General features: G+C 47.4%; 2 protein-coding genes across 8 annotated transcripts in view; one reads left to right on the top strand and one right to left on the bottom strand.

Moving 5' to 3' along the window:
* The window catches only part of SFI1 (SFI1 centrin binding protein), a 131880-nt gene extending 114660 nt beyond the window's left edge, over positions 1-17220 (top strand). For all 3 annotated transcript variants that reach the window (XM_044275464.1, XM_044275465.1, XM_044275466.1), the window contains exon 33: positions 17079-17220. In XM_044275464.1, coding sequence (XP_044131399.1) covers positions 17079-17210 — 132 coding nt within the window. In that variant the 3' untranslated portion in view covers positions 17211-17220. The remainder of the gene's footprint in view (positions 1-17078) is intronic.
* PISD (phosphatidylserine decarboxylase) overlaps positions 17219-27735 on the bottom strand; it is a 66526-nt gene continuing 56009 nt past the window's right edge. For all 5 annotated transcript variants that reach the window (XM_044275475.1, XM_044275477.1, XM_044275478.1 and 2 more), the window contains one exon: positions 17219-18036. In XM_044275475.1, coding sequence (XP_044131410.1) covers positions 17812-18036 — 225 coding nt within the window. In that variant the 3' untranslated portion in view covers positions 17219-17811. The remainder of the gene's footprint in view (positions 18037-27735) is intronic.

The raw sequence follows: 27735 nt of genomic DNA on the forward strand, positions 1-27735 counted from the left end.
GAAACTGCATGAACCCTGTTAATGTAAAGGGGTATTCTGGTTGTTTTAAGTTAGCCCCCGGGAAATGAATAGAGCTGCTGCTCCCTTCGCTTCTGTGGGAATTCCGGAGATAGCAGAGTGTTGTACTCGGCTATCTCTGGAACTCCCATAGAAATGAAGGGAGCAGCTGCGTGCATGTGCGACCGTCCGCTCCGTGCAGGGGGGTACAGGGCACCTAATCTTGTGATAAGTGGGAGTCCCAGTGATAGGACCCCCAGTGAACTAATTATCCCCATTGGATAGGGGATCATTTGAAACAACTGGAATAACCCTTTATGTTGTAGTTAGAACCTGTGGTGGGCCCCTTAGCAAGTAGACAGAATGTAAGGGCCAGAAAGTAGACATATTAAAAACTAACATGCCATACCATTCCTGCTGGGTTCAGTATTTAATGTGTATGGCATGCTTTACAAAGAAATATCAGATTTGGATAAGTGTGGCCGTTCACCTTAGATAGCTTATCCACTCCTTCCTTGTACAATGACAACAGCTGTTATATCATCTATTGTCAATTGTGGATCCTGTTATCTATACAGAGGTGGTACCTGTCATTATAATTTAGGCTTGGTGGCCAATGCAAAAACTGCAGGATTTTTTTTTAAATAATAACATAGAAAATTTAAATAAAAACAACAACCAAAAAGAATTTAAATAACAACCAAAAAGTCTTGATTTAAAACCAATTTAAACTGTCATTTTCTGAAGACACATTCCCTTTAAAAAGTTAAATACCCTTAAAGGTATTATTGTATAACCATATGGGGTACAAAGTGTATAATAAAAATAAAATAAAAAACACCACTAGCCCCATCCCTGGCCATCATAAACTATATATATCCTATATAAAACAGCTGACACCACTTTAAAATGTATTTTACTTGGTCTTTGCTATAAAAAAAAATAAATAAATATGCAGTTCAACCATGTTAAGCCTTTGTGATCCGGTGCAGATTCTTCCCTGACTTTTTGTTGCTGCTCCACCAATGAAGTATTGCAGCAGTCACCTGTGGTGTAGACATACCATGTTACTTGTGGAGCAGGAAGACCAGAGACTACAGAAGAGTTGCTAAATGTGCAGCAGCAAAGTGGTATCTATTTTTCTCGCCCATTTTCCTTGGGGGACACAGACCTTGGGTATAGCTCAGCTCCCTAGGAGGCGTGACACTAAGTAAAACTGTTAAGCCCCTCCTCCATCAGCTATACCCTCAGCCTGGAGATAGAGGCTACCAGTTTTAGCTTAGTGTCCAAGGAGGCAAGACACTCCCTGCTACTGCAGGGCTGTTTTCTCCTTGTTATTTTTACTTTTTCTTCTAATTTTGTTATTTTATTTTTCCTAGGGATACCAGAGACGCATTGACCTCTCTGCTCTCCCGGGGTTGAGCTGCGCCAGTGCCAACTTATCTGCACTGCTGCCTCCCCCACAGAAGCAATAGAAGGATCTGGGCAGCAATGGCTCCCCTACATCCCGCCAGCTAGGGGGTCGCCCGCACGCCAAGCCCCTCTTCCAGCTTCCTGCCACTGCGGTGCCAGTGGCTGAAGGGGCGACCCTGCTGGAAAGGACTGAGGGTGAAGACGTCGCACGGTGAGATGGCTATTCCAGCCCATACCCCGTCCCTATCTGCAGCATCTACCCCTCTGGGTAAGGGGGGCACCCGTGGTCGCTCATTCTGAGCGCTCATCTGCAGGACAATGCAGCACAGCAGCATCCTCAGCACCCCCACGCTTTTCCCCCCCACGCTGCTATCTTTCTCCCCTCCCCCTCATTCGGGGCTGACTCCATTTTTCTCTTCTCTCTCTCCCCCTTCCCGCCGAGAACGGGGGGCGGGGCTTAGCGGTCCCGGCAGGGGGCGGGGCTTCCGCGCGTCATTTTGGGGGCGGAGCTACGTTCTCCTTCACAGGAGACATTTCAAGCGCTGGAGGGGGCGGAGCTTGTTCCCCGCGCTTTCTGCTGAGGTTTCCCGCGCTTCCTCACTCCTGACAGGAAGCTGGGACACGGTGGGGGACTCTAACCTCCTGTGTACATCGCTCGGCTTCTGTGGGCGCTCTCTGCTGCTCACTGCTTCTCTGCTGCTGCTGATCTGGGCCATCTCCTGACGTTCTTCTGAGGCACTGGTAGGACAGTTAACCCTCTCCTAACCCTCCTGGTCATAGCTGCTATAACCCTTTGTGGTCTCTATATTAGAGTACAACCACACTTCAGCATGTCAGATCCCACAGGTGCCCCCAAACCCTGGTACCATGCCTGTACCGCCTGTAAGGAACTTTTTCCGCGTGGGCAATCTGAGCCGCATTGCCTTGCATGTCAGGCCCCGGTGCAGGGCCCGCTTCCCGCTGCGCCCCCCGGTGCCTCTGAACCCCCTGACTGGGCTAGGTCTCTGTCTCAGGCGGTGGAAAGCCTTACACACGTAGTGGGCCGTCTCGTGGATAGACCGCCTCTCCCGCAGGCTGCCACAATCCCTGTCGCACCCGCTGGGACTACCGTTTCTGCCGCCCCCACTGGTTCCCTGCCTCCCAGCGAATCTTCCAGGGCCCGGCATACTCAGAAACGTTCAAGGGTTGAGCGCACATCTTCTCCAGATGCTTCGCTCTCTCCGCCATGCGTGCGAGCTCAGTCAAGTCTATCCTCTCAAAGGGATACGCTTTCTGAGGGAGAACTGGCGGATTCGGACGTGGACATGGACTCAGAGCTTCCGTCCAAATTGGCGTCCGCGGTGGGGCATCTTGTCACTAGCATCCGTGATACCTTTCAGCTACACGATGACCCCCCCAGCTCTGAACAGGCCGGCGTGTCCTTTCTCCGCCCCAAACAGGCCTCCAAGGTTTTTCCCATACACGCTGATTTTTCTTCTGTGGTATCCAAGGCTTGGACTCGGCCTAACGTCCGCTTTATTACACCCAAAAAGCTGGACATTTGTTATCCCTTTCCAGCGGATTCTGTGACCACGTGGACATCCCCGCCTAAGGTTGATCCTCCCGTGGCTCGCCTGTCCAAAAGCACTACTATTCCTGTACAGGACGGATCTTCCCTCCAGTCTGTTGAGGACCGTCGTACGGAATCCCTCTCCAAGGCCATATTTACTGCCTCTGGTTCGGCCCTTAGACCGGTCTTTGCCTCCGCCTGGGTTGGCAAAGCGGTCTCTGAATGGGGTTTGCAACTGGAACGGGAGTTAGGGTCGGACGTCCCTGTTCAGGACCTCCGTTCCTTAGCCCAACTAATTGTTCAGGCCGGAAAATTCGTCTGTGAGGCCTCCCTTGATGCGGGTGCCCTCATTGCCCGTTCCTCTGCCCTGGCAGTTTCTGTCAGGAGGGAACTCTGGCTGAAGGTTTGGGCGGCGGACGCCGCTTCCAAACGCTCTTTGGCCGGCCTACCATTCACGGGTTCCCGCCTGTTCGGAACCCGTCTGGACGAACTTATATCAGAGGCCACGGGTGGGAAGAGTACTCACCTCCCCCAGTCCAGGCCAATGGGCGCCCCCCGTGGTCGCGCTGGTTCGTCCCGTTTTCGGTCCTTTCGCAAGCCCACCGGGTCTAGACCCGCGGCCAGTTCTTCTTCCTCTGGCCCAGCCCAGGATAGACGCAAGAAGCCGTTTTTTCGGACGCAACCTACCTGGCGCAAGTCCCAGCCTGCACGGGCTCCCACAGGCCAGCAGCCCTCTGCCTGAAGGTGCGCCCCCACCCACCCGGGTGGGGGGCCGCCTTCTCCTATTCAGGAACGTATGGCGGGCCCACATCTCAGACGCATGGGCGCTCGAGATTGTATCTTGCGGATACAAAATCGAATTTGCGTCCATTCCGCCAGACCGTTTCTTCCGATCCCGTCCTCCGCGAGATCCCGTACGAGTGGCCGCCTTCTTCGCGGCCATTCACTCTCTAATGGACAAGGGTGTCGTCGCCCCCGTGCCTCCGACGGAAAGGTTCAGGGGGTTCTACTCGAACCTCTTTGTGGTTCCCAAGAAGGAAGGCTCAGTGCGTCCGATCTTGGACCTAAAACGCCTGAACCGTTTTCTCCGACTGCAGAGATTCCGGATGGAGTCTCTCAGGTCCGCAGTGGCCTCCCTGGAAAGAGGGGATTTCATGGCCTCAATCGACATTCAGGATGCATACCTCCACGTTCCGGTTGCTCCATGTCATCACCGCTTCCTGCGCTTTGCGGTGGGGGACGATCACTTCCAATTCGTCGCCCTTCCCTTTGGTCTGGCGACTGCTCCTCGAGTGTTCACCAAGGTCCTGGCCCCTGTCTTGGCCCTTCTACGTTCAAGAAGTGTTTTTCTTCTCCCATACTTGGACGACATCCTGGTCAAGGCACCCTCCTTCTCTCAGACATCCCGCAGTGTGGAACTCACTCTGGAGACCCTGACGCGGTTCGGTTGGATTATCAACCACCCCAAATCTTCCCTTACCCCCTCCAGACGGCTGATCTTCCTGGGGATGCTCCTGGATACAGAGTTGGCGGAGGTCCGCCTTCCGTCGGACAAGCGTCTGGCCCTTCGCGGGTCGGTTCGCAGTCTCCTCCGTCATCACCGCCCTTCCCTCAGATCCAGCATGCGGTTGTTGGGAAAGATGGTTGCCTGTTTCGAAGCGGTGCCGTTCGCACAATTCCGATCCCGCACCTTTCAGAGGGCAATTCTGTCGGCCTGGGACAAATCACTGAGGAGTCTGGACAGGACCTTTCTTCTGCCTCCCCTGGCTCGAGCTTCCCTCGGCTGGTGGTTGCATATCCCTCTAAGGGGGAAGTCCTTCCTTCCACTGAACTGGCTGGTGATTACCACAGATGCCAGCTTACGGGGGTGGGGGGGGGTTTTCCCTCCCCGGTCCGTCCAGGGCGTTTGGTCTCTATCGGAGTCCAGACTTCCAATCAATATTCTGGAACTGAGGGCGATTCTTCTGTCCCTCAGACACTGGACCCATCTGCTGAGGGGCCACCCTGTTCGGATCCAATCGGACAATGCCACGGCTGTGGCATACATAAACCATCAGGGAGGCACTCGCAGCGCTGCAGCGATGCAAGAGGTGACCCTCATTCTCCTCTGGGCGGAGACGCACGTGCCGGCCTTATCTGCGATTTACATCCCGGGGGTGGACAACTGGGCGGCGGATTTCCTCAGCCGGTCCACCATCGACCCGGGAGAATGGTCCCTGCACCCAGAGGTGTTCGAAGCCCTTTGTCTTCGCTGGGGTCGCCCCGACGTGGACCTCATGGCCTCCAAATTCAACCACAAGGTCCCCCTATACCTGGCCAGGGCACGGGACCCGAAGGCATACGGCGCCGACGCGCTCGTCCTTCCGTGGCGCGAATTCTCCCTTCTGTACGTCTTTCCTCCTTTTCCCCTCCTGCCACGGGTTCTTCGGAGGATCGCGGCAGAGGGCGTCCCCGCGATTCTAATCGCCCCGGATTGGCCCCGCCGGTCTTGGTACGCCGACCTAATGTTGCTGTTGGCAGACGCACCGTGGCCACTGCCCTCCAGGGAAGACCTTCTCTCTCAGGGACCGATCTTCCACGAGCATTTAGGCTCGCTACGTTTGACGGCGTGGCTATTGAGACCGCCGTCTTAACGCGACGGGGTTTCTCCGCGGACGTAGTCCGCACCATGATCCGGGCTCGTAAGCCCGTATCCTCTAGGATCTACTATCGGGTTTGGAGGTCCTATCTGGGGTTCTGTGAGTCCCGGAGCATCCCACCTCTCCGGTTTTCTCTTCCCACAATCCTGTCCTTCCTCCAGTCGGGTCTGGACCTGGGGCTGTGCCTCAGTTCTCTGAAGGGTCAGATTTCGGCGCTGTCTATTCTTCTCCAGCGTCCCCTGGCCCCTCTAGGGCCAATTAAGACCTTTTTACAAGGGGTGGCTCACTCTGTTCCGCCGTACCGCCCTCCAGTTCCTTCCTGGGACCTGAATGTGGTGCTCTCGGCGCTCCAATCAGCCCCCTTCGAGCCTTTACGGGAGGTCTCCCTTCGCCTTCTGTCCTGCAAGGTCATCTTTCTTGTGGCCGTCACGTCTCTCCGACGGGTGTCGGAGTTAGCGGCTCTTTCTTGCTCCGAACCTTTCCTGATCTTCCACCAGGATAAGGTTGTGCTTCGGCCTGTCCCGACTTTCCTGCCAAAGGTGGTCTCCGCCTTTCACATCAATGAGGACATCGTCCTTCCGTCGCTCTGTCCCTCTCCTTCCCACCCCAGAGAACGGGAACTGCACCGTCTGGATGTGGTCAGGGCGTTGAGGATTTACTTGGAGGTCACCGGGTCCTTTCGGCGCACGGACTCCCTGTTTGTGGTTCCGGAGGGTTCGCGCAAAGGGTTGGCGGTCTCCAAGGTGGCTATTGCCCGTTTCATTAAACTGGCGGTGTCTGAGGCTTATCGAGCCAAGGGCAGGCCTCCGCCTTTCGGCGTCACTGCTCATTCCACCAGAGCAGTCGGAGCTTCCTGGGCGCAGAGGCATCGGGCCTCGGCTGAACAGTTGTGCAAAGCAGCCACTTGGTCCTCTCTGCACACTTTCACAAAGTTCTATAGGGTGCATACGCATGCATCAGCGGATGCTGCGTTGGGCCGCCTGGTTTTGCAGGCAGCGGTTTCCTGATGCTCTGGTGGTGTTCCGCCTCGGGTTTGTGGTCCCTCCCTTCTTGGACTGCTCTTGAACGTCCCAAGGTCTGTGTCCCCCAAGGAAAATGGGCGAGAAAAGGAGATTTTTGTATAACTTACCAGTTAAATCTCTTTCTCGCTCTTCCTTGGGGGACACAGCACCCACCCTTCTGTGTTTGGTTACAGGGTTATGGTCTGGCGCCCCGTTGGGTTGCTGGCTGGTTGTTTCCGTTATTGGTTGTTATCCTTTCACTACTTGGACACGCAACTGGTAGCCTCTATCTCCAGGCTGAGGGTATAGCTGATGGAGGAGGGGCTTAACAGTTTTACTTAGTGTCACGCCTCCTAGGGAGCTGAGCTATACCCAAGGTCTGTGTCCCCCAAGGAAGAGCGAGAAAGAGATTTAACTGGTAAGTTATACAAAAATCTCCTTTTTTGTTATTTACACCAGGAATGCCCGACCTGCGGCCCTCCAGTTGTTGCACAGCAACAACTCCTAGCATGTCTGGACAGCCTACAGCTATCAGGGCATGTTGGGAGTTATAGTTTTGCAACAACTGGAGGGCCGCAGGTTGGGCATCCCTGATTTACAGCATTGTAAGCTGCTTTTAAAAACATAACACCTTCATAGCAGTTTTTTTTTCAGTTGGTCCTTATTAAGAATGTTCAGCCGTTTGAGATAGATTTTTTTTATTTTTTTTTCAAGGCGTCTGTCTGTTTTCTTTGAATCCTATCATCTGACAGCTCACGTGTAGCTCTTACCTCTGATCTCCTAAACACACATTATAGCTCAATTCTTATCAAACCAATAAGAATAGGACTTAAATAAGTGTTTGAGGCACCAACAGAGAAATCCAATATGGCCCTGGAATGACAGGGCACCCTAGCCTCTCTTCTGAAGTGCAGAGAGAGGCAGGTGTGAGACTGTAAAAGTGTGCGCACTCTCAAATACTGCAGTTGTCTGCTGCAGATAAACTATGCCATGGATCTGAAGTTGGGAGCGACAGCACTGAGCTGAACTACACTTGTGTTCAGAAATGCTGCTGTGACGGAACCATGTGCTCTGTCAGATATAGGACTACATGACTAAATACGAGGAGACCTCCCTGAAGGACACTGCACAGTGCAGCAAGTCTCTGTCCACGCTAAACATGCAAGTGGGAGGTAGAAAGGAGTGTATGATCTTGATTAAAAAGCGTTTATTTTTAATGATGATCTATCCTCAGGATAATCATTAGAATCTGTTCAGTGGGGTCCGACATCCGGAACCCCCACCGATTTGAGAAGGCAGCGGAGCACGCAGTAGTGCCTCTGCCTTCTCTCTGCTTTTCCTAGGCCAAGTGATGTCGCGTTCATCTGTCACATGGCCTAGGCAGAGCTCAGCCCCATTGAAACGAATAGGGCTGAGCTGCGATACCAAGCACAGCTGCTATACAGTGTACGGTGCTGTGCTTGGTAAGGCTACTTTAACACTGGCGTTTCAGGGTCCGCCTGTGAGATCCGTTTCAAGTCTCTCACAAGTGGCCCCAAACGGATCAGTTTAGCACCAATGCATTCTGAATGGATGCGGATCCATTCAGAATGCATCAGTTTGGCTCCGTTCCGCCTCCATTCCACTCTGGAGGCGGACACAAAAACGCTGCGTTTTGGTGTCCGCCTGGCGGTGCGGAGCCGAACGGATCCGTCCTAACTTACAATGTAAGTCAATGGGGATGGGTCTGTTTACATTGACACAATATTGGTGCAATTGTAAACGGGTCCGTCCCCCATTGACTTTCAATGTAAAGTCAGGAGCTCCTATTAATATACCATCTGATCGGAGTTTTCTCCAATCCGATGGTATATTTTAACTTGAAGCGTCCCCATCACCATGGGAACGCCTCTGTTACAATATACCATCGGATTTGAGTTAGATTGTGAAAACTCAGACCCGACAGTATATTCTAACACAGAGGCGTTCCCATAGTGATGGGGACGCTTCAAGTTAGAATATGCTAAGAACTGTGGACATAACTGCTGCCTGGCAGCACCCCATCTCTTACAGGGGCTGTGATCTGCACAATTAACCCCTCACCTTGTGCGGATCTCAGCCCCCTGATCAGGTGCTGCCAGGCAGCAGGGGCCAGACCCCCCCCCCCCCCCCCCCCCCCCCCCAGTATTAAAAGCATTGGTGGCAGTGGCCACAGGCTAACAACCTGATTGTGTGCTGCCAGACCCCCCCCCCCTCCGTCCCTAGTATTAAAAGCATTGGTGGCCAGTGCAGCCCTCTACTCCCTTCCTCCCTCCCCAGTATTAAAAGCATTGGTGGCAGTGGCCACAGGCTAACACACATTTGGTGTCCGCCTCCATTCCGGTGACTGATCGGAGGCAAACTGATCCATTCGGAATTCATTAGGGCAAAATGGATCCATTTTGTTTCTGTTTGTGATATCCGTTCAGGGCTCTCAAAAGTGGCTAAATATAAACAAAATAACAAATGAGTGCAAAAATTACACATGAAAAAAATTGGTACGCGGCGGCACCTGAGAGTATAACCGGTTGTCCTACTGTAACCCAGGTGTCATCCGCTCGTTGTGGATGTTTGTTTGTCGTACTGAAAAGAAATTCTTAGTGGTAGGCACCGCACATGGATGATAGAGGGCCCCGAGTCCCTATTTCACCCTAGGATGGGGATACTGATTTGTCCCTGGTGTCCTAACTACGGAGAAATCGTCCTAAAAAGAACGACCCTGTCCGGAACCTTACTTTTACACTACTTGGCCCTGTTGTGCCCTAGTGCAGCTATTCCCTACACGCATGTTTCATGTACAAATCATCAGGGGAAATGTTGTGCAGTCGAGCAGGGCATGAATCACCTGGAATGTTACTCCAAGTTGATTCTAACATTCAGTGGAGGACACTTACAAATAATGAGCCCCTGGTGTGGGATCCATTGTGTATCAGGGCTGAAAGGCTGTATCGCTGGGGGCTCCGATCGGTAACCATGGCAACCAGGACGCTACTGCAGCCCTGGTTACTTAGCAATAGTACAATAGTAAAAGATTCATACTTACCTGGGAGCTGCGATGTCTGTGTCCGGCCGGGAGCTCCTCCTACTGATAAGTGACAGGTCTGTGGTGATGGGGACGCTTCTAGTTAGAATATAGTACAAACTGTGTACATGACTGCCCCCTGCTGCCTGGCAGCCCCCGATCTCTTACAGGAGGCCGTGATCAGCACAATTAACCCCTCAGGTGCCGCACCTGAAGGGGTTAATTGTACTATCGTATCCCCCTGTAAGAGAGCAGGGGGCAGACCCCGCCTCCTCCCCAGTTTGAATATCATTGGTGGCCAGTGCGGGCCCCCCCCCCTCTATTGTAATAATTTGTTGGTGGCACAGTGTGCGCCCCCCCCCCCTTCCTCCCTGTATTGTAATAATTATTCGATATACCCCATCATTGGTGGCAGCGGAGTTCCGATCGGAGTCCCAGTTTAATCGCTGGGGCTCCGATCGGTAACCATGGCAACCAGGACGCTACTGCAGCCCTGGTTGCCATGGTTACTTAGCAATAGTACAATAGTAAAAGATTCATACTTACCTGGGAGCTGCAATGTCTGTGTCCGGCCGGGAGCTCCTCCTACTGGTAAGTGACAGGTCTGTGCGGCGCATTGCTGTCACTTACCAGCAGCACACTGGCCACCAATGTTGTTAATGCTATAGAGGGAGGGGGGGCCGATGGGGGGCGCACACTGTGCCACCAACGAATAATTATTACAATACAGGGAGTAAGGGGGGGGGGGGGGGGCGCGCACACTGTGCCACCAACAAATTATTACGAAGGGGGGGGGGGGGGGGGTCTGCCCCCTGCTGCCTGGCAGCCCTGAGCTCTTATAGGGGGATATGATAGTACAATTAACCCCTTCAGGTGCCGCACCTGAAGGGGTTAATTGTGCTGATCACGGCCCCCTGTAAGAGATCGGGGGCTGCCAGGCAGCAGGGGGCAGTCTTGTACACAGTTTGTAGTGTATTCTAACTAGAAGCGTCCCATCACCATGGGAACGCCTCTGTGTTAGAATATACTGTCGAAAATGAGTTTTCACGAAGTGAAAACTTAGATCTGAAAAAGCTTTTATGCAGACGGATCTTCGGATCCGTCTGTATGAAAGTAACCTACGGCCACGGATGCCAATCTTGTGTGCATCCGTGTTCTTTCACAGACCCATTGACTTGAATGGGTCCGTGAACCGTTGTCCGTCAAAAAAATAGGACAGGTCATATTTTTTTGACGGACAGGATACACGGATAATGGCCTCTGCTGCAAAACGGTGCATTTTCCGATTTTTCCACGGACCCATTGAAAGTCAATGGGTCCGTGAAAAAAAACGGAAAACAGTACAACGGCCACGGATGCACACAACTGTCGTGTGCATGAGGCCTAAGGGTAAGGTTCCGGACAGGGTCGTTCTTTTTAGGGCGAGTGCTCCGTGGTTAGGACACCAGGGACAAATCGGTATCCCTATCCTAGGGTGAAATAGGGACTTAGGGCCCTCTATCATCCATGTCCGGTGCCTACCACTAAGAATTTATTTTCAGTACGACGAACATCTTCTGAACATCCACAACGACCAGATGACACCTGGGTTACAGTAGGACAACCGGTTATACTCTCAGGTGCCGCCGCGTACCAATTTTTTTCATGTGTAAATTTTGCACTCATTTGTTATTTTGTTTATATTTAGGGACTTTTTTCTATCTTGATATCAATTAAAAGTTACGTTTTAATAAGATCACCATTTCAACCTTTGGCTATATTTGATATATAACTTTTTGGTGACCCAATATTTGAATATCTAGAAGCCTTTTTTTCCTCTCAAAAGTGGTCCAAAACAGGAGTGTGTAAGTAGCCTTATCTATCTCAGGGAGGATTGTGCAATACCTTGTAAATGCAGACTACCTATTATCACCTCTAGAAGCTGGTACTTTCAAAATATAGGGAATGTCTCTCCCACACTATAAGCCAGCGGTCCCCAACTAAGGACCGGGCCCTGGAAGATTGTTTGCCGGGCCGCGGCAATACAGAGGAGCGGAGACTCCAGGCGCATGCGTGCCTGACACGCATATCACACACACACGGGTGGCCGTACAGCACGAAGGAAGGAGAGCGTTTCGTCCTTCAAACTGTGATGCCAGCCAGCCACTGCCACCAATGAGGAGAGAGTGGGTGGAGGAGGGGAGGAGAGGGACTGTGGCCATTGTGCCAGCAATGATAATTAACCAGAGGACCTTTCATGGGCCAGGACTTTAGTACCTAAGTAGCAGGACATATAGAGCGGCGCCCAGGGATCTCCCTGCCCTTACTATTATTCCTGGGCGCCGCTCCATTCGCCCGCTGTGGCCCCCGTTACTGCCTCCCGCGCTGTATGCTAATTACTACTATCGGAACACCAGGGAGGAGACATCAGCTTCTCTCCCTGGGCGTTCCTTCTCCCTGGCTGTAGAGCTGTTCAATCACTGCGCAGTGCGTCAAAGCCAAGGTGTTCCCATAGTAGTAATTAGTATACAGCGCGGGAGACTGTAATGGGGGCCACAGCGGGTGAATGGAGCTGCGCCCAGATATATTAGTAAGTGCACGCTACATGTCCTGCTACTTAGTTAATAAAGTCCGGACCCATGAAAGGTCCTCTTACAGATACAGGAGGTGGGTGAGGAACCTGAGGGGTCAACTGCTGCTGATCACAGCTCCCTTTCAGAGGTCGGGTGCTGGCTGTGATTCTGCCACACCTGCATCCTGTATCTGTATTAAAGGTTGGGCACACACTGTGCCACTAACGAATTATTACAATAGAAGGGGGGGGGGGGGTGCACTGGCCACCAATGATATTCAAACTGGGGGGTCTGCCCCCTGGCAGCCCTGATCTCTTACAGGGGGATATGATAGTACAATTAACCCCTTCAGGTGCGGCACCTGAGGGGTTAATTGTGCTGATCACGGCCCCCTGTAAGAGATCGGGTGCTGCCAGGCAGCAGTCATGTATACAGTTTGTAGTATATTCTAACTAGAAGCGTCCTCATTTACTGTCGGAAATGAGTTTTCACGATCTAACTCATATCCGACAGTATATTCTAACAGAGGCGTTCCCATGGTGATGGGGACGCTTCAAGTTAAAATATACCATCGGATTGGAGAAAACTCCGATCCGATGGTATAACAGGGACTCCAGACTTTACATTGAAAGTCAATGGGGACGGATCCGTTTGAAATGGCACCATATTGTATCAACGTCAAACGGATCCGTCCCCATTGACTTGCATTGTAATTCAGGACGGATCCGTTTGGCTCCGCACGGCCAGGCGGACACCAAAACGACTTTTTTTTTCATGTCCGTGGATTCTCAAAAATCAAGGAAGACCCACGGACGAAAAAACGGTCACGGACCTACGGACCCCGTTTTTGCGGACCGTGAAAAAAAATAAACTGTCGTGTGCATGAGGCCTAATACTCACTGTATTATTCATACAGCCAATGCATTCCAATACAGAAGTATTGGAATGCATTGTAAAGGATTAGACCCCCAAAAGTTGAAGTCCCAAAGAGGGACAAAAAATAAAGTGAAAAAATAAACAAAAACTTAATTTTCCCCAAATAAAGTTAAAAACAGAGAGGGGGGCAGGGAGTAGACTATTAGGTATCGCCGCGTCTATATTGATCGCCTCTATAAACACATCACATGACCTAACCCCTCAGATGAACACCGTAAAAAAAAAAAAAAAGTGCTAAATAAACAATTTTTTTGTCACCTTACAATCGTAAAAAGGCAAGTGATCAAAAAGGTGTATGCCCACCAAAATAGTACCAATCTAACTGTTACCTCATCCCGCAAAAAAGGAGCGCCTACCTGAGATAATCGCCCAAAAAATAAAAAAAAACTATAGCTCAGAATATGGAGACAAACTTTTTTTTTTGGTTTTAAAAAAAGCCGTTATTGTGTAAAACGTACATACAAAAGAAGTATACATATTTGGTATCGCCGCGTCCGTATTGACCAGCTCTATAAAAATATCACATGCCCTAACCCCTCAGATGAACACAATAAAAAATAAAAACGGTGCTAAATAAACCATTTTGTCACCTTACATCACAAAAAGTGTAATGGCAAGAGATCAAAAAGTCATATGCACCCCAAAATCAGTCATCTCATCCCGCAAAAATCATACGCTACCCAAGATAATCGCCCAAAAACTGAAAAAACTATGGCTCTCAGACTATGGAAACACTAAAACATGATTATTATTTTTTTGGGTTTAAAAAATAAAATTGTGTAAAACTCACAAATTTTTAAAAAATGTATACCTATTAGATATCGCCGCGTCCGTGACAACCTGGTCTAAAAAAAATACCACATGATCTAACCTGTCATATGATTGTTGTAAATAACAAAAAATTTAAACTGTGCCAAAACAGCTATTTCTTCTTACATTGCCTCACAAAAAGTGTAATATAGAGCAACCAAAAATCATATGTACCCTAAAATAGTACCAACAATACTGCCAAAAATGGGGTCACTTTTTTTGGAGTTTCTACTCTAGGGGTGCATCAGGGGGGCAAAAAACCAGTCCAGCAAAATCTGCCTTCCAAAAACCGTATGGCATTCCTTTCCTTCTGCGCCCTGCCGTGTGCCTGTACAGCAGTTTACGACCACATATGGGGCGTTTCTGTAAACTACAGAATCTGAGCCATAAATATTGAGTTTTGTTTGGCTGTTAACCCTTGCTTTGTAACTGGAAAAAAATTATTAAAATGGAAAATCTGCCAAAAAAGTGAAATTTTTAAATTGTATCTCTATTTTCCATTAATTGTTGTGGAACACCTAAAGGGTTAACAAAGTTTGTAAAATCAGTTTTGAATACCTTGAGGGGTGTAGTTTCTAGAATGGGGTCATTTTTGGGTGGTTTCTATTATGTAAGCCTCACAAAGTGACTTCAGACCTGTAGTGGTCCCTAAAAACTGGGTTTTTGAAAATTTCTGAAAGATTTCAAGATTTGCATCTAAATTTCTAAGCATTGTAACATCCCCAAATAAATAAAATGTCATTCCCAAAATGATCCAAACATGAAGTAGACATATGGGGAATGTAAAGTAATAACCATTTGGCCCATCTAGTCTGCCCAATATACTGAATACTATGGATAGCCCCTGGCCCTATCTTATATGAAGGATGGCCTTATGCCTATCCCATGCATGCTTAAACTCCTTCACTGTATTTGCAGCTACCACTTTTGCAGGAAGGCTATTCCATGCCTCCACTACTCTCTCAGAACTGGCTCCTTTGGAAAATGAAAGGTGAAATTGGCTTGGTTGCTGTTGATTTTTTTTAACCAGTTTTCATAAGTTCCCTCCTTATGTGCCTCAGCGACCCTACCACTTTGCGGCTGAGTTATTGTGGTTCCTGAATGCTTCCACTTTGCAATAGTAGAATTCACAGTTAATCAAGGAATATCTAGGAGGGAAAAAATTTAATGAACTGACTTGTAACAGTAACATCCTTATTAGGCCTTATTCACACGTCAGTGTTCGGTCAGTTATTTTGAGCCAAAACCAGGTGAAACTCTAAACACAGAACAGCTGCAGATCTTTCTCTGTCTGTGGAGGCTCACAATCACTGATGTATGAATAAGGCCTCATGCACACGACCGTTGTTTGGGTCCGCATCCGAGCCGCAAAAGATCCGTGTGCTGTTCACATCCATGGCTCCGTTCCGCGGCCCCGTTAAAAAAAAAAATATAACATGTCCTATTCTTGTTCGCGCTTTGTGGACAAGAATAGGCATTTACATTGCCGGCACCTGTTCCGTTCCACAATTTGCGGAAGGCAACACGGGAGGGTTCAGTTTTTTGCGGACCGCAAAAACCGGCACAGCCGTGTGCATGAGGCCTAAAGCTTTACAGGACTATGCTGGAGTTCAGTATTCTTTCAATGTTTGTAAAGGCAGAGTGCATGGCTAGGGGCTGGATTTTATACACCTGCAGTAGTGGGCACTACAACAAACACCTGAATTTAATCATTAAGGTGCATCCCAATAAATTTGTCCCAAGCTTTTCGTAGTGGGGAATAAGTATGTAGCAAGCCAATAAACAGCAGTGTTTAGGAACTATAAAAAAACATTTTTATTGTTCTACAGATTTAAAATACGGTTTAAAAAAAAAAAAAAGGATTTAAAAGGTGTTGTCTTCTCATTCCGTATCATCAGTACAAAATATATCTAATCAAGTTAGTGAGAAATATGCAATTATTCAGAACATTAACCCTTTCAGCCGCAAGAGAGTTTTCCATTTATTTTTTTACGCTCTGCCTTCCAAAGATACAGCTTTTTTTCCTTTTTAATTCCATACTCTGACCATTTGAGTGTGTTTGACATCCCCTAAAAAAGTGATCAATCAACAAAAAGGCAAATTGATTTTTTTTTTTTTCACATTACGGCATTAATAGTATGAGAGAAAAACATTTATATTAAAGGTTCCATTCACACATCCGTAGTGCATTGCAATACACCCGGCTGGCACCCCCATAGAAATGCCTATTCATGTTCTATTTTTTTCGGCAGCCTCGGACTGGATAACCAGGGTCACGCTCCGGAAATGCGGAGAGCACATAGTGTGCTATCCGTATCCATTCCTTCCCCATAGAGAATGAATGTGTCGCACCCGCTCCACAATTTGCGGAACGGATGCGGACCCATTACGGATGTGTGAATGGAGCCTTATAGTAATAGTTCAGACTTTTTGGGGTGTGGTGATGCCTATGATTTTTTTTTTTTTATGATGGTGTGATTGTGATCTAGATTATATAATTTATTTTTACACTTAAAGGGGTTGTCTCACTTCAGCAAATAGCATTTATTATGTAGATGTTAAAGACAAGGCACTTACTAATGTATTGAGATTGGATTCATTTTTCCATCACAATATACACTGCTCGTTTCCATGGTTATGACCATCCTGCAGTGGTAGTCATGCCTTCACACTATAGGAAAAAGCACCAACCCATGGTCCTGGCTAGCGCTTTTTCCTATAGAGTGCAAGCACAACCAACACTGCTGGATTCTACGGTGGTTATAACGATAGAAATGAGCAGTGTATAATGTGGTGGAAAAATTTGCCTAGCTAGAAAAGGAGGCAATATGGATAATAACGATACATTAGTAAGAGCCTTGTATTAACTTTCTCTATATATTAAAGGGGTTGTCTCACTCCAGTAAGTTGCATTTAAGTCCCCTTACGGGTCTTTGACCTGTGATCCTTAGATCGCTCGTCTTTCACATTGTAATGTGAGGAATTGGTTTTATTTTTTCTATTGAGCACTGCCACCTGCAGGGCTTAATATAAATTATTGCTCTATTAGCCTGGACCTCTTCCAGGCTCCAGATAGTGTTATTAAATTCATGGGATAATCCCTTTAGTTTTCCATATTATCAACTGCTTACTCTTTTACAGCTGGAAGAGCAGATAGAAAAGCGTGAACAGAAATTAAGTGGGGAGAAGCTGCACGTTCAGGACTCTGTCAGTCGTATCCAGAAGATTGCAGCATCCATGGATTTATCTACTCAGCCAAGATGTAATAAATAAATCAATCATAGTGTTTGCAACTGTTTTATTTCAAAATGTATGCTATTAAATGAGTTAATGTATTAGCAAGATCTTCCTCGTGTTGTTTAGATATACAAAAGTAATGAGCTACAGCTCCCTTAGGCAGGACTGATTCCTGCACCGACGAATGAATGGGCCTGCACTATGGCCCTATAACCAGGCCAAGTAGCTGCCAGATACCAACTTACTGGGAAGCTAAACCTGCCATAAGGGGGTAGCACTTCCCTGAAGTTAGCAGTACCTCAACTGTGTGTTCATTCTATAAAATGATTATTTCTGACACCATAAATTTGAATTCCTCAAACATGTAGACACATGTCTCAAAGAATGATGCTCTTTTCTCCTGCTCTGTGGCAGGAAGCCACACCTCATAGACAAAGTGCAGGAGTGGAAATTAAAGTGTGTAATGACACTAAGAATCGCCTGGTTGTGGGAGGCAGTAGCCACAGCAGATGGTCTGGATCTGTATGACCGCCGCCAGTATGGCATCTGCACATAATTCCAACTTGCATAGAGACGTTGCTTTCAGCCTCTGTCACCAAAACTCTGGCTTTTCTTCAGGAAGCAAAACTGACTCTTCCTACAAGGAGCCCATGGCCTCTCCAAAATGGATTTTCTGTCCAGCCTTCAGGTTAAATGTAAAATCCTTTGGCGCTTCAAAAATGAGAACAATAGTGGAACCAAGGTTGAATTCTCCCAGTTGTTCACCTTTTCTCATTACAATGCCATCTTGGTTATTATTCGTTACATAGCTCATATCATTGTGAGAGCCTTTGCTGTAACGTGGGCTGTTAGTTTGTAAATCCTAAAAGGGGGGGAAAAAAATTAATTCAGTTAAGTTTTTAATATTGTCAACTAGTCCAGATTAGGCTATGTTCACACTTGTGCTCTCCCTGGCTTCTGTAAAAACAGACCCCATGCTGCTCATCTAAAGTTGGCATATACTTGTGATTTTGGATGTCCGAAAAGGCTGATGTAGACCATTTTCCTCAAACCATTGGTACCCTTTTCGCGACATGATTGAGCAGGACCAATGCTGACCGATGGTAAATAGCTCAGAAAAACTGATCTACGGTGTCAGGTGCTGCAGTTGAAAACATGCTCATGCCCAATGACGGATCTGTGTCTGGGCAGTGGAAACCCCATTTTTGTCTAAAGTGTAACTTACTGTATTTGTGAAAATTGTCCTTGCGGACAATAATGCAATTAGGGATCAGCAAATCGACTTCAGATGAAACATCCGAAGTTCATTCACATAGAACTTTGTTAGACTACTGTACAGAGCGAGCACTCTGTACAGTATTGGCTCCTATGAGCCGAAATTATTTTGCGAAGTCTCGCAAGACTTTGGGTAATAACTTCAGAAATTAATTTCTACTGTTAAAACCTTTTACTGAACTCTGGTTCGGTTCCAAGGTACCACCTGGATTCGCACATCCCTAAATGCAATAGACAAACAATGAATGACAAGTCATTCCAAAATCGAATGTATGACCAGCTAAGGGTACTTTCACACTTGCGGCAGTGTGATCCGGCGGGCAGTTCAGTCGTCTAACCTGCCCGCCGATGACTGAAAGCATTTGTGAGGCGGATCCGTCTCACAAATGCATTGCAAGGACGGATCAGTCTCTCCGCTTGTCATGCGGACCGACTGATCCATCTTGTAAAATTTTTCAAATTTTTACCGATCTGCGCATGCCGGAACGACGGATCCGGCATTCTGAATGCCGGATCCGGCGTTAATACATTCCTATGGGATAAAATGCCGGTTCCGGCATTCAGGCAAGTCTTCAGTTTTTTTTCGCCGGAGAGAAAACCGTAGCATGCTGCGGTTTTCTCTTTTGCCTGATCAGTCAAAACAACTGAACTGTAGACATCCTGACGCATCCTGAACGGATTACTCTCCATTCAGAATGCATGGGGATATACCTGATCAGTTCTTTTCCGGTATAGAGCCCCTGTGCCGGAACTCTGTGCCGGGAAAGTACCCTTAACACATTTTTGTAGGATAGAATGAATCCTAGCCTTCCTCGTCTGGGTTTGACCTCTGTAAAATTACATTTTCCTAGTCACATACAATGATGGTCATATCATCTATAAATAATGAAAATACACCAGTTATTGTATATAAAACAAAACTTTTTAAATATTAAAAAATGTATAAAGTGGTGAAATCAGCAACCAGGAAAGGAGTTACAATGCAGTCACAATAATCTAAAAGCGAAAAAAAATAAAAATAAAATCACAACCGCAGTGTACGAATATAAAATTTTATTAATCATGATTACAGGATATAGACGAATAGGCAGCAGTATATGCCAGATCCATAACTCCTGCCTAGAAGTACTATCTAGTAAAAAATTAAATAGACCGCAGACAAGAAAGCCGCCCAACGTGTTACACTGTTGGCTTCTTCACAGCAGAGACACATCATAATTTGTCACATGACCAGTGCTTCAGTTAGGCCCATGGGTGTGCGTCATTTGATGCACTTCTGGCATGTTTGTGAGCATCATTTGACGCATTTCTGGTTCCATCTTTGCCGCCACATCTTACCAGAAGTCTGTTATTTCCCATGGCTTTGACCGCACACATGGCGCGTCTCCTTTATGATTCATCTGGTTGGAAGAGTGCAATTTATTATCTGGTGTGGAATCTTGCATATTATTGGCCAGTTACTGTTTAAACATCATGCTGGGAAGTGACGTGTCTCTGCCCCTGAAGAAGCCAATGGTGAAATTGATTGGGCAGCTTTCTTGTCTGCGGTCTGTATGTCATTGACTTTATTACCATCTGATGTACTTTGTTTTTACGAGAGAGTACTTTTAGGGAGGAGTTATGGATCTGGCATCTATTACTACTGAGTCTATCGGGTAATCATAATTAATAGAATTTTTTTTATTTTAGTACTCTGCCTAAGGTTAGGCTTTTTTTTTGTACACCATTATTGTATACTATTGTGACTGCATTATAACTAATTTTCCCTATTTTATACATTTCAAAAACGAGATTTTTGTGAACTCACCTGTAAAATCTCTTTCTCGCGTAGTTCATTGGGGGACACAGACCGTGGGTATAGCTGCTTGCTGCCACTAGGAGGCGACACTAGGCTGAAAAGTGATAACTCCTCCCCTGCCGGCTATACCCCCTCTAGCCTGGAGAGAGCACATCAGTTTGTGCCCAAGCAATAGGAGTAGGAGAAAAAAATCAATAAAAGGAAAATACAGTAAACAACCAATAACTGACAAACATCAGTCGGAATGAACCAGAACTGAGGACCATACTGGCCCACCAACCGCCAATATGTGCGGCAAACAGAACACTGGGTGGGAGCTGTGTCCCCCAATGAACTACGCGAGAAAGAGATTTTACAGGTGAGTTCACAAAAATCTTGTTTTCTTGCTCGTATCATTGGGGGAAACAGACCGTGGGACGTCCTAAAGCAGTCCACGGGGAGGGAAACAAATCACACGCCCATGGAGAAAAAACGCCCTCGAGGATGCGTCATCCGCTGCCGCCTGCAAGATCTTCCTGCTCGAGCAGCAACAGTTGATGTCTAGAAAAGCCCCCCCGAAAAACTCAGTGAACTTGCCGGAAGACCAAGACGCTGCCCTCTAGAAGCGATGCCTGGAGTAGATGAACCCGAGAAGTGACGACCGCTGGTCGGCCAGGCCATCACTCCGCTAGGAAGCAACCGTCAGGAAGACATCCCAGGAAAAAAACATCCCGTTGGAAGACACCAGCTATGACAAGGACCTCCAAGAAAATCTGGCAAAAAAAAAAAAAAAAAAACATACAGCGGAACGCGCCAGATATGGACCAGCAAATCTCCGAGGCCAAAATAGATGGCTGATGGAAAGCCTGCCCTTAAAAATACGAGGGAGAAAGAAGAGAAAACCATTTCTGAGATGACCCGGAAAGCGGCGACCTTCCGCCAGAAAGAAAATTCTGGGCGGAGCACTGCCTGATGCAAATGACAAAGGACAAATGGACGTACAAGAAGAAGAAGCCCCAGAGGGGGGGGGGGCTTGTTTGTCCCCGAAACGCCTCCAGCGATCTACAGATCGTCGGGGCGAAGCCGGTTGTTGGCCACAACTGTGGAAGCGGAACCAAAATCCAGGTTCGCAGGATCCTCCTCTGGGTAAAAGAAACCGGTAATGGAAAACCCCATAAGTGACATATATTGACTTCCGGGCAGAGACCAAGATAAGAGAATACTCTCCGTGGAAAAAAATAGATCCCGGATTCTATGGCTATACAACCCATTGCTACCGGTCGAGTAGACCGAAGGGAAAGATGGTCAGCAATCCAGCTAGAGGAAGGACAGGAAAGAAAAAAGGGGTGTTCCGTTCCAGGAACAAAATCCCTACCAGTGGTGGCAAGGTGTGACAGACACCCGCTCAGCCTGGCGTGGGGGGACCGTAGTCCACCCCCGGAAGGAGCAGTGAAAGGAATGACCACCATCGCTTGATGTGACATAGAAGTAATCATATCTGAAGGAAGGTATCACTGTAGTGGTAGACGAGTACCACAGGGACTAAGCTACCCAGTCGAGCGCACCCAAAGTAAGGTGCTGATAGCTATGGCATTTACGCCAATGCAAAACCCGAGTTGACGACACAAGAACAATAGTTGTCATAGCAACGGACAATTAACAGTAATGAAGACCATTAAGACACAGGGAGTGAGAGAAAAGAACGCAACCGGCACTGCTACATGCACCCATGCAGTCACTGGAGCACATAAAACACTTGGATCCCGAACCTTCACGGTGGTGCTCTGTCGGTGGTATAGTAGTTATGATGATAGCAGAAGAAAAAAGTACCGCGGCACTCACCACTGGTCACAAAGTTGCTGTTTGCAGTTTTATTTTTCAGATACACATCGTGGACGCAGACAGGACACAGGTGAATGGGCAGGCTACAGCTGTTTCGCGCTGTGTTGCGCTTTGTCAAACCTCCTGTGACATGAAGGAGGAGGGGGCTAGAAATACCCCCATCTCATGCACGTCACTGGTTACAATTAAGTGGTATAAAAAACATGTGTGCTAAAACCAATCAAATGAAAACAGCTAAGTCATTCTTGTCATTTAACCCTAGAGGGCCTATGGCCTGTGTTTTGATTATCCATGCAGCTTCTCTCTGCAGGAGAATGCGTTTTCTGTCCCCCCCCCCCCCCCCTCTCTCATGGGGGTATGAACCACTTCTATACCTGCACATTTCAAAATGTCACTGTTCCCTGCATGTTCATTATGTATATGCTCAATTAATCTAGTTGCTCCATTTCTGGTGATAATAGATTTTTGTGTTCCCTGAAACGTACATATAGGCACCTGTGTGTCTTTCCAATGTAAAATCTCCCGCATGGGCACAAAATTGCATACACAACATATTGGGTCTTGCAGTGTATAAATTGTTTAACTACATGTCCCAGCTGCAGATACTTCTGCTTGTATACATGTGCGCACATAGAGCAGTGTCCACATGCGAAGTTTCCTCTGGGAGCACTCCTGCCCTGCCAGTTATCAACTGGACGGGGGAGGTTGCTCCTGACAACAGCGTCCCCTATAGTTTTACTTCTGCGAAAACTGACAATGGGAGGATTGTCTACCATGGCTGCCAGGGAGGGATCCCTCTGCAGCATCTGCCAATTGTTCAAGATCACTGTTTTGATAGTGGAAGCCATTGGTGAAAAGTCGAATGTGAACACTGCTCTACGCTCGCCATCATTTATTTTGTTGTCTCCTCTTTTTCGTGTGGATGTCCCTACCCAGAACCTCTCTCTTGTGCAAGCACTTTAAATATGCGTTATCTATTATCTTCTCCGGGTAACCCCTCTGTAAAAATAGTCTCTTCATGTCTCCACATTGCTCTTTAAACTCAGTGTCATCTTTCACAATTCTAGCAAGACGCATGAATTGGCCGTAAGGAATGGCGGTTTTTAGGTGGGGTGGGTGGTAACTTTTATAATGTAATAGTGCATTCGTGGATGTACTTTTTCTGTAAATAGTGGGGTTTAGCTGACCATCTTTAACCCTCACTTTGACATCAAGAAAATCCAGTTCCTCCGCACTGATTGTGCTGGTGAACCGCATGTTCATATTGTTAGCTTGATTCAAATATTCCACGAATGCACTAAACGTATGTAGATCACCCATCCAGACAATGAATATATCATCGATATATCTAAGGAAAACCTTGATATATCGAATGAATGGATTCTGGACATTGTAGATATACCTCTCTTCAAAAATAGCTAAAAATAAATTAGCCAGGGTGCATGAGACAGGTGTCCCCATTGCTGTGCCAGACAATTGTTTGAACCATTTCTGATTGAAAGTAAAGGCATTATGTGTCAATATGAATGAGAGGGATTCTGTGACGAAATCAACATATTCGTCACTTTTGCTAATACTGCGCAGAATATACAAAAATCAGAGCCCTTTAGACAAGGAATTAAATCCACGTTTACTCCCCCCTTGTCGGCTGGAGGTAGTCTGGATCTCTTTTTCAAGCAAGTCTTGAAGGAAACCAAAGCACTGATATACCCACAGACTCAGTCTAATCTCAGTGCGGGTGAGCACAGGGCTCTGGCTTGGCTTGAGAAATGCAAAGAGATCATAGTCAAACCAGCCGACAAGGGGGGCAATTTGGTAGTTATGCATAGGACATGTTACATGCAAGAAGCTTATAAACAACTCAAAGATACCAATACCTATGCCCCCCTCACCTCTGACCCCACTCCCAAATATCAACAGCAACTAAGAGCATTATTGTGGAAGTATGTTGACAGAGGTTTTCTAACTAAGCGCATGGCCGAAAAGCTCTATCCCCAGTTCCCTATCAAACCTGTGTGGTATATAGTACCCAAGATCCATAAATCGCTGGTAAACCCACCTGGGCGCCCCATAGTGTCAGGGAACGGTTCTCTGACCGAACCCCTGTCCCAATATTTGGATTGGATGTTGCGCCCAGTGTTAAAGGGGGTCCCTTCCTATTTGGAAGATACCACAGATTTTTTGGAGGCTCTGAAGGATGTACAATGGCAGGACGGCTTTTATTTAGCCGCGGTAGATGTGGAGAGTTTATACACCAGGATTCCACAGGAACTGGGGATAGAGACGATTAGGGAAATTCTGCGCAGTATTAGCAAGTGACGAATATGTTGATTTTGTCACAGAATCCCTCTCATTCATATTGACACATAATGCCTTTACTTTCAATCAGAATTGGTTCAAACAATTGTCTGGCACAGCAATGGGGACACCTGTCTCATGCACCCTGGCTAATTTATTTTTAGCTATTTTTGAAGAGAGGTATATCTACAATGTCCAGAATCCATTCATTCGATATATCAAGGTTTTCCTTAGATATATCGATGATATATTCATTGTCTGGACGGGTGATCTACATACGTTTAGTGCATTCGTGGAATATTTGAATCAAGCTAACAATATGAACATGCGGTTCACCAGCACAATTAGTGCGGAGGAACTGGATTTTCTTGATGTCAAAGTGAGGGTTAAAGATGGTCAGCTAAACCCCACTATTTACAGAAAAAGTACATCCACGAATGCACTATTACATTATAAAAGTTACCACCCACCCCACCTAAAAACCGCCATTCCTTACGGCCAATTCATGCGTCTTGCTAGAATTGTGAAAGATGACACTGAGTTTAAAGAGCAATGTGGAGACATGAAGAGACTATTTTTACAGAGGGGTTACCCGGAGAAGATAATAGATAACGCATATTTAAAGTGCTTGCACAAGAGAGAGGTTCTGGGTAGGGACATCCACACGAAAAAGAGGAGACAACAAAATAATGATGGCGAGCGTAGAGCAGTGTTCACATTCGACTTTTCACCAATGGCTTCCACTATCAAAACAGTGATCTTGAACAATTGGCAGATGCTGCAGAGGGATCCCTCCCTGGCAGCCATGGTAGACAATCCTCCCATTGTCAGTTTTCGCAGAAGTAAAACTATAGGGGACGCTGTTGTCAGGAGCAACCTCCCCCGTCCAGTTGATAACTGGCAGGGCAGGAGTGCTCCCGGAGGAAACTTCGCATGTGGACACTGCTCTATGTGCGCACATGTATACAAGCAGAAGTATCTGCAGCTGGGACATGTAGTTAAACAATTTATACACTGCAAGACCCAATATGTTGTGTATGCAATTTTGTGCCCATGCGGGAGATTTTACATTGGAAAGACACAGGTGCCTATATGTATGTTTCAGGGAACACAAAAAATCTATTATCACCAGAAATGGAGCAACTAGATTAATTGAGCATATACATAATGAACATGCAGGGAACAGTGACATTTTGAAATGTGCAGGTATAGAAGTGGTTCATACCCCCATGAGAGGGGGGGGACAGAAAACGCATTCTCCTGCAGAGAGAAGCTGCATGGATAATCAAAACACAGGCCATGGGCCCTGTAGGGTTAAATGACAAGAATGACTTAGCTGTTTTCATTTGATTGGTTTTAGCACACATATGTTTTTTATACCACTTAATTGTAACCAGTGACATGCATGAGATGGGGGTATTTCTAGCCCCCTCCTCCTTCATGTCACAGGAGGCTTGACAAAGCGCAACACAGCGCGAAACAGCTGTAGCCTGTCCATTCACCTGTGTCCTGTCTGCGTCCACGATGTGTATCTGAAAAATAAAACTGCAAACAGCAACTTTGTGACCAGTGGTGAGTGCCGCGGTACTTTTTTCTTCTGCTATCATGAAGACCATTAAGAGGTCAGGGCAAAAGCCCATTGCCATCAGAGACTGGCACTTTACAGAATCTCTTGGTAATGTAATACACCCCTGAGGAGGAGCCCAACAAAGGAAGCCACCAGAGTAACGCAAAGGCCACACTACAGCTGAGGAGGAGGCCACACCGTACAGGATACCAATCCCAGAGTCAGAAGAAACTGCCGTCTGACGAAGGAACTGTGCAATAGGAATGTGCAGTAGGAACCCTAGCATGTAGTGGAGATGCAAATACCCCTAGTACAGTAAGAGCTACAGCCTGCTCCTCCCAGCGTAAAACTGAGGGAGAGGCCTGAGGACACCCAGAAGTAGCATGGAACCATGCTATCTCGGTCATCCTGAGGCATTCCGTCTAAAAAGGGGGCAAAACAAGAGCAACCGCCGAAGCAGTGCCAGGGTAGAACCCCTATCTGAGGGGCCTGACCCACTGCCGCGAGTTCGATCTCCGGCCCTTGTGAAAATCACCCCTGCTTTTTGTCAGAAGTGGGATCTGAACCCACGCCTCCATTTGGAGACCCGAACACCCCATACACGGAAGAGATTAACTCTTGAGTCTGGCACCTTAGACCACTCGGCCATCCTGACTTAGAGAACACGCCGTAGTAGCCAATGCAGAATGCCAGCAAAACACCCTCACCTAATAAGGAAGAGTGGTGGCCCAGAATACAGAGTCAGTGCAACCTTGGGCTTGCTGGATCGTAATCCCAACATTTGTATAATGGCGTGCACACCACACGTTGTAGAGGACCAATTTCTGACCGACCTGAACGGTGGAGGCCCATGGGGATGGGAATCTCTAGGGCACCTGAAGTGTTGCTGAGCGACCCCCCTAAGAGAACAAAGGACGACATATCTGCGCCAACAACCAGTACCAGAAAAGTCGGGAGGATACAATATGGGAGCAGCCCCAGTATCCATATACCACTAGATGAAGAGTACAGTAATACCTCGATTCACGAACGCTTCTGTTCATGAACAGAAAAGTTCATAAAAATATGCTCCGGTTCACGAACTCCGCCTCGGTTCACGAACAGGAGCCACGGCCATTTTAATGCTATTTCCAGGCTGTCACATGGTCGTGACTTCCTGTAGGAAGACCGTGGAGAGAAGAAGAGACACAGAAATTAGTACTGTGAGTACTGTGCAAACATTTTAAGTGATTTTTTGATTTTTGGTGTGCTTTTTAGCACATACAGTACTGTACTACAGTACTGTACTTACTGTATTGTACAGTTCACTGGACACCCAATATGGCTCCCACGAAGCATAGTTGAAAGAAGAAAGTGCGGAGCAGCAATGAAGGTGACAAGAACAGCAATGCAGGTGACAATGTGCAAAGTGGAAATGCAAGTGACAATGTGCAAAGTGGAAATGTAAGTGACAATGTGCAAAGTGGAAATGTAAGTGACAATGTGCAAAGTGGAAATGCAAGTGACAATGTGTATTGTAATTTGTTTCATATTTTTGTGCTTCAAAAACCCCCCAAAAAAGGTCAGCACGGATTAACATTGAACCCTATGGGAAAATGTGCCTCGGTTCGCGACCAGAGTCAGTTCACGAATTAAGTTCGTGAACCGAGGTATCACTGTACCAGGCACCAATGGTAACGAATGTTGCCGCGGCCCATCTGTGAAGGAAGCCAAGGTATCTAGTGTCGTGGCTTAGTTGAATGAATGTCAGATGTAGAAGGGGGTAATGCCACGACTGTTGAATAGTATTCAGTGGTAGCGCA

Source organism: Bufo gargarizans, chromosome 1 (genome assembly GCF_014858855.1).
Source record: "Bufo gargarizans isolate SCDJY-AF-19 chromosome 1, ASM1485885v1, whole genome shotgun sequence".
Lineage (NCBI taxonomy): Eukaryota > Metazoa > Chordata > Amphibia > Anura > Bufonidae > Bufo > Bufo gargarizans.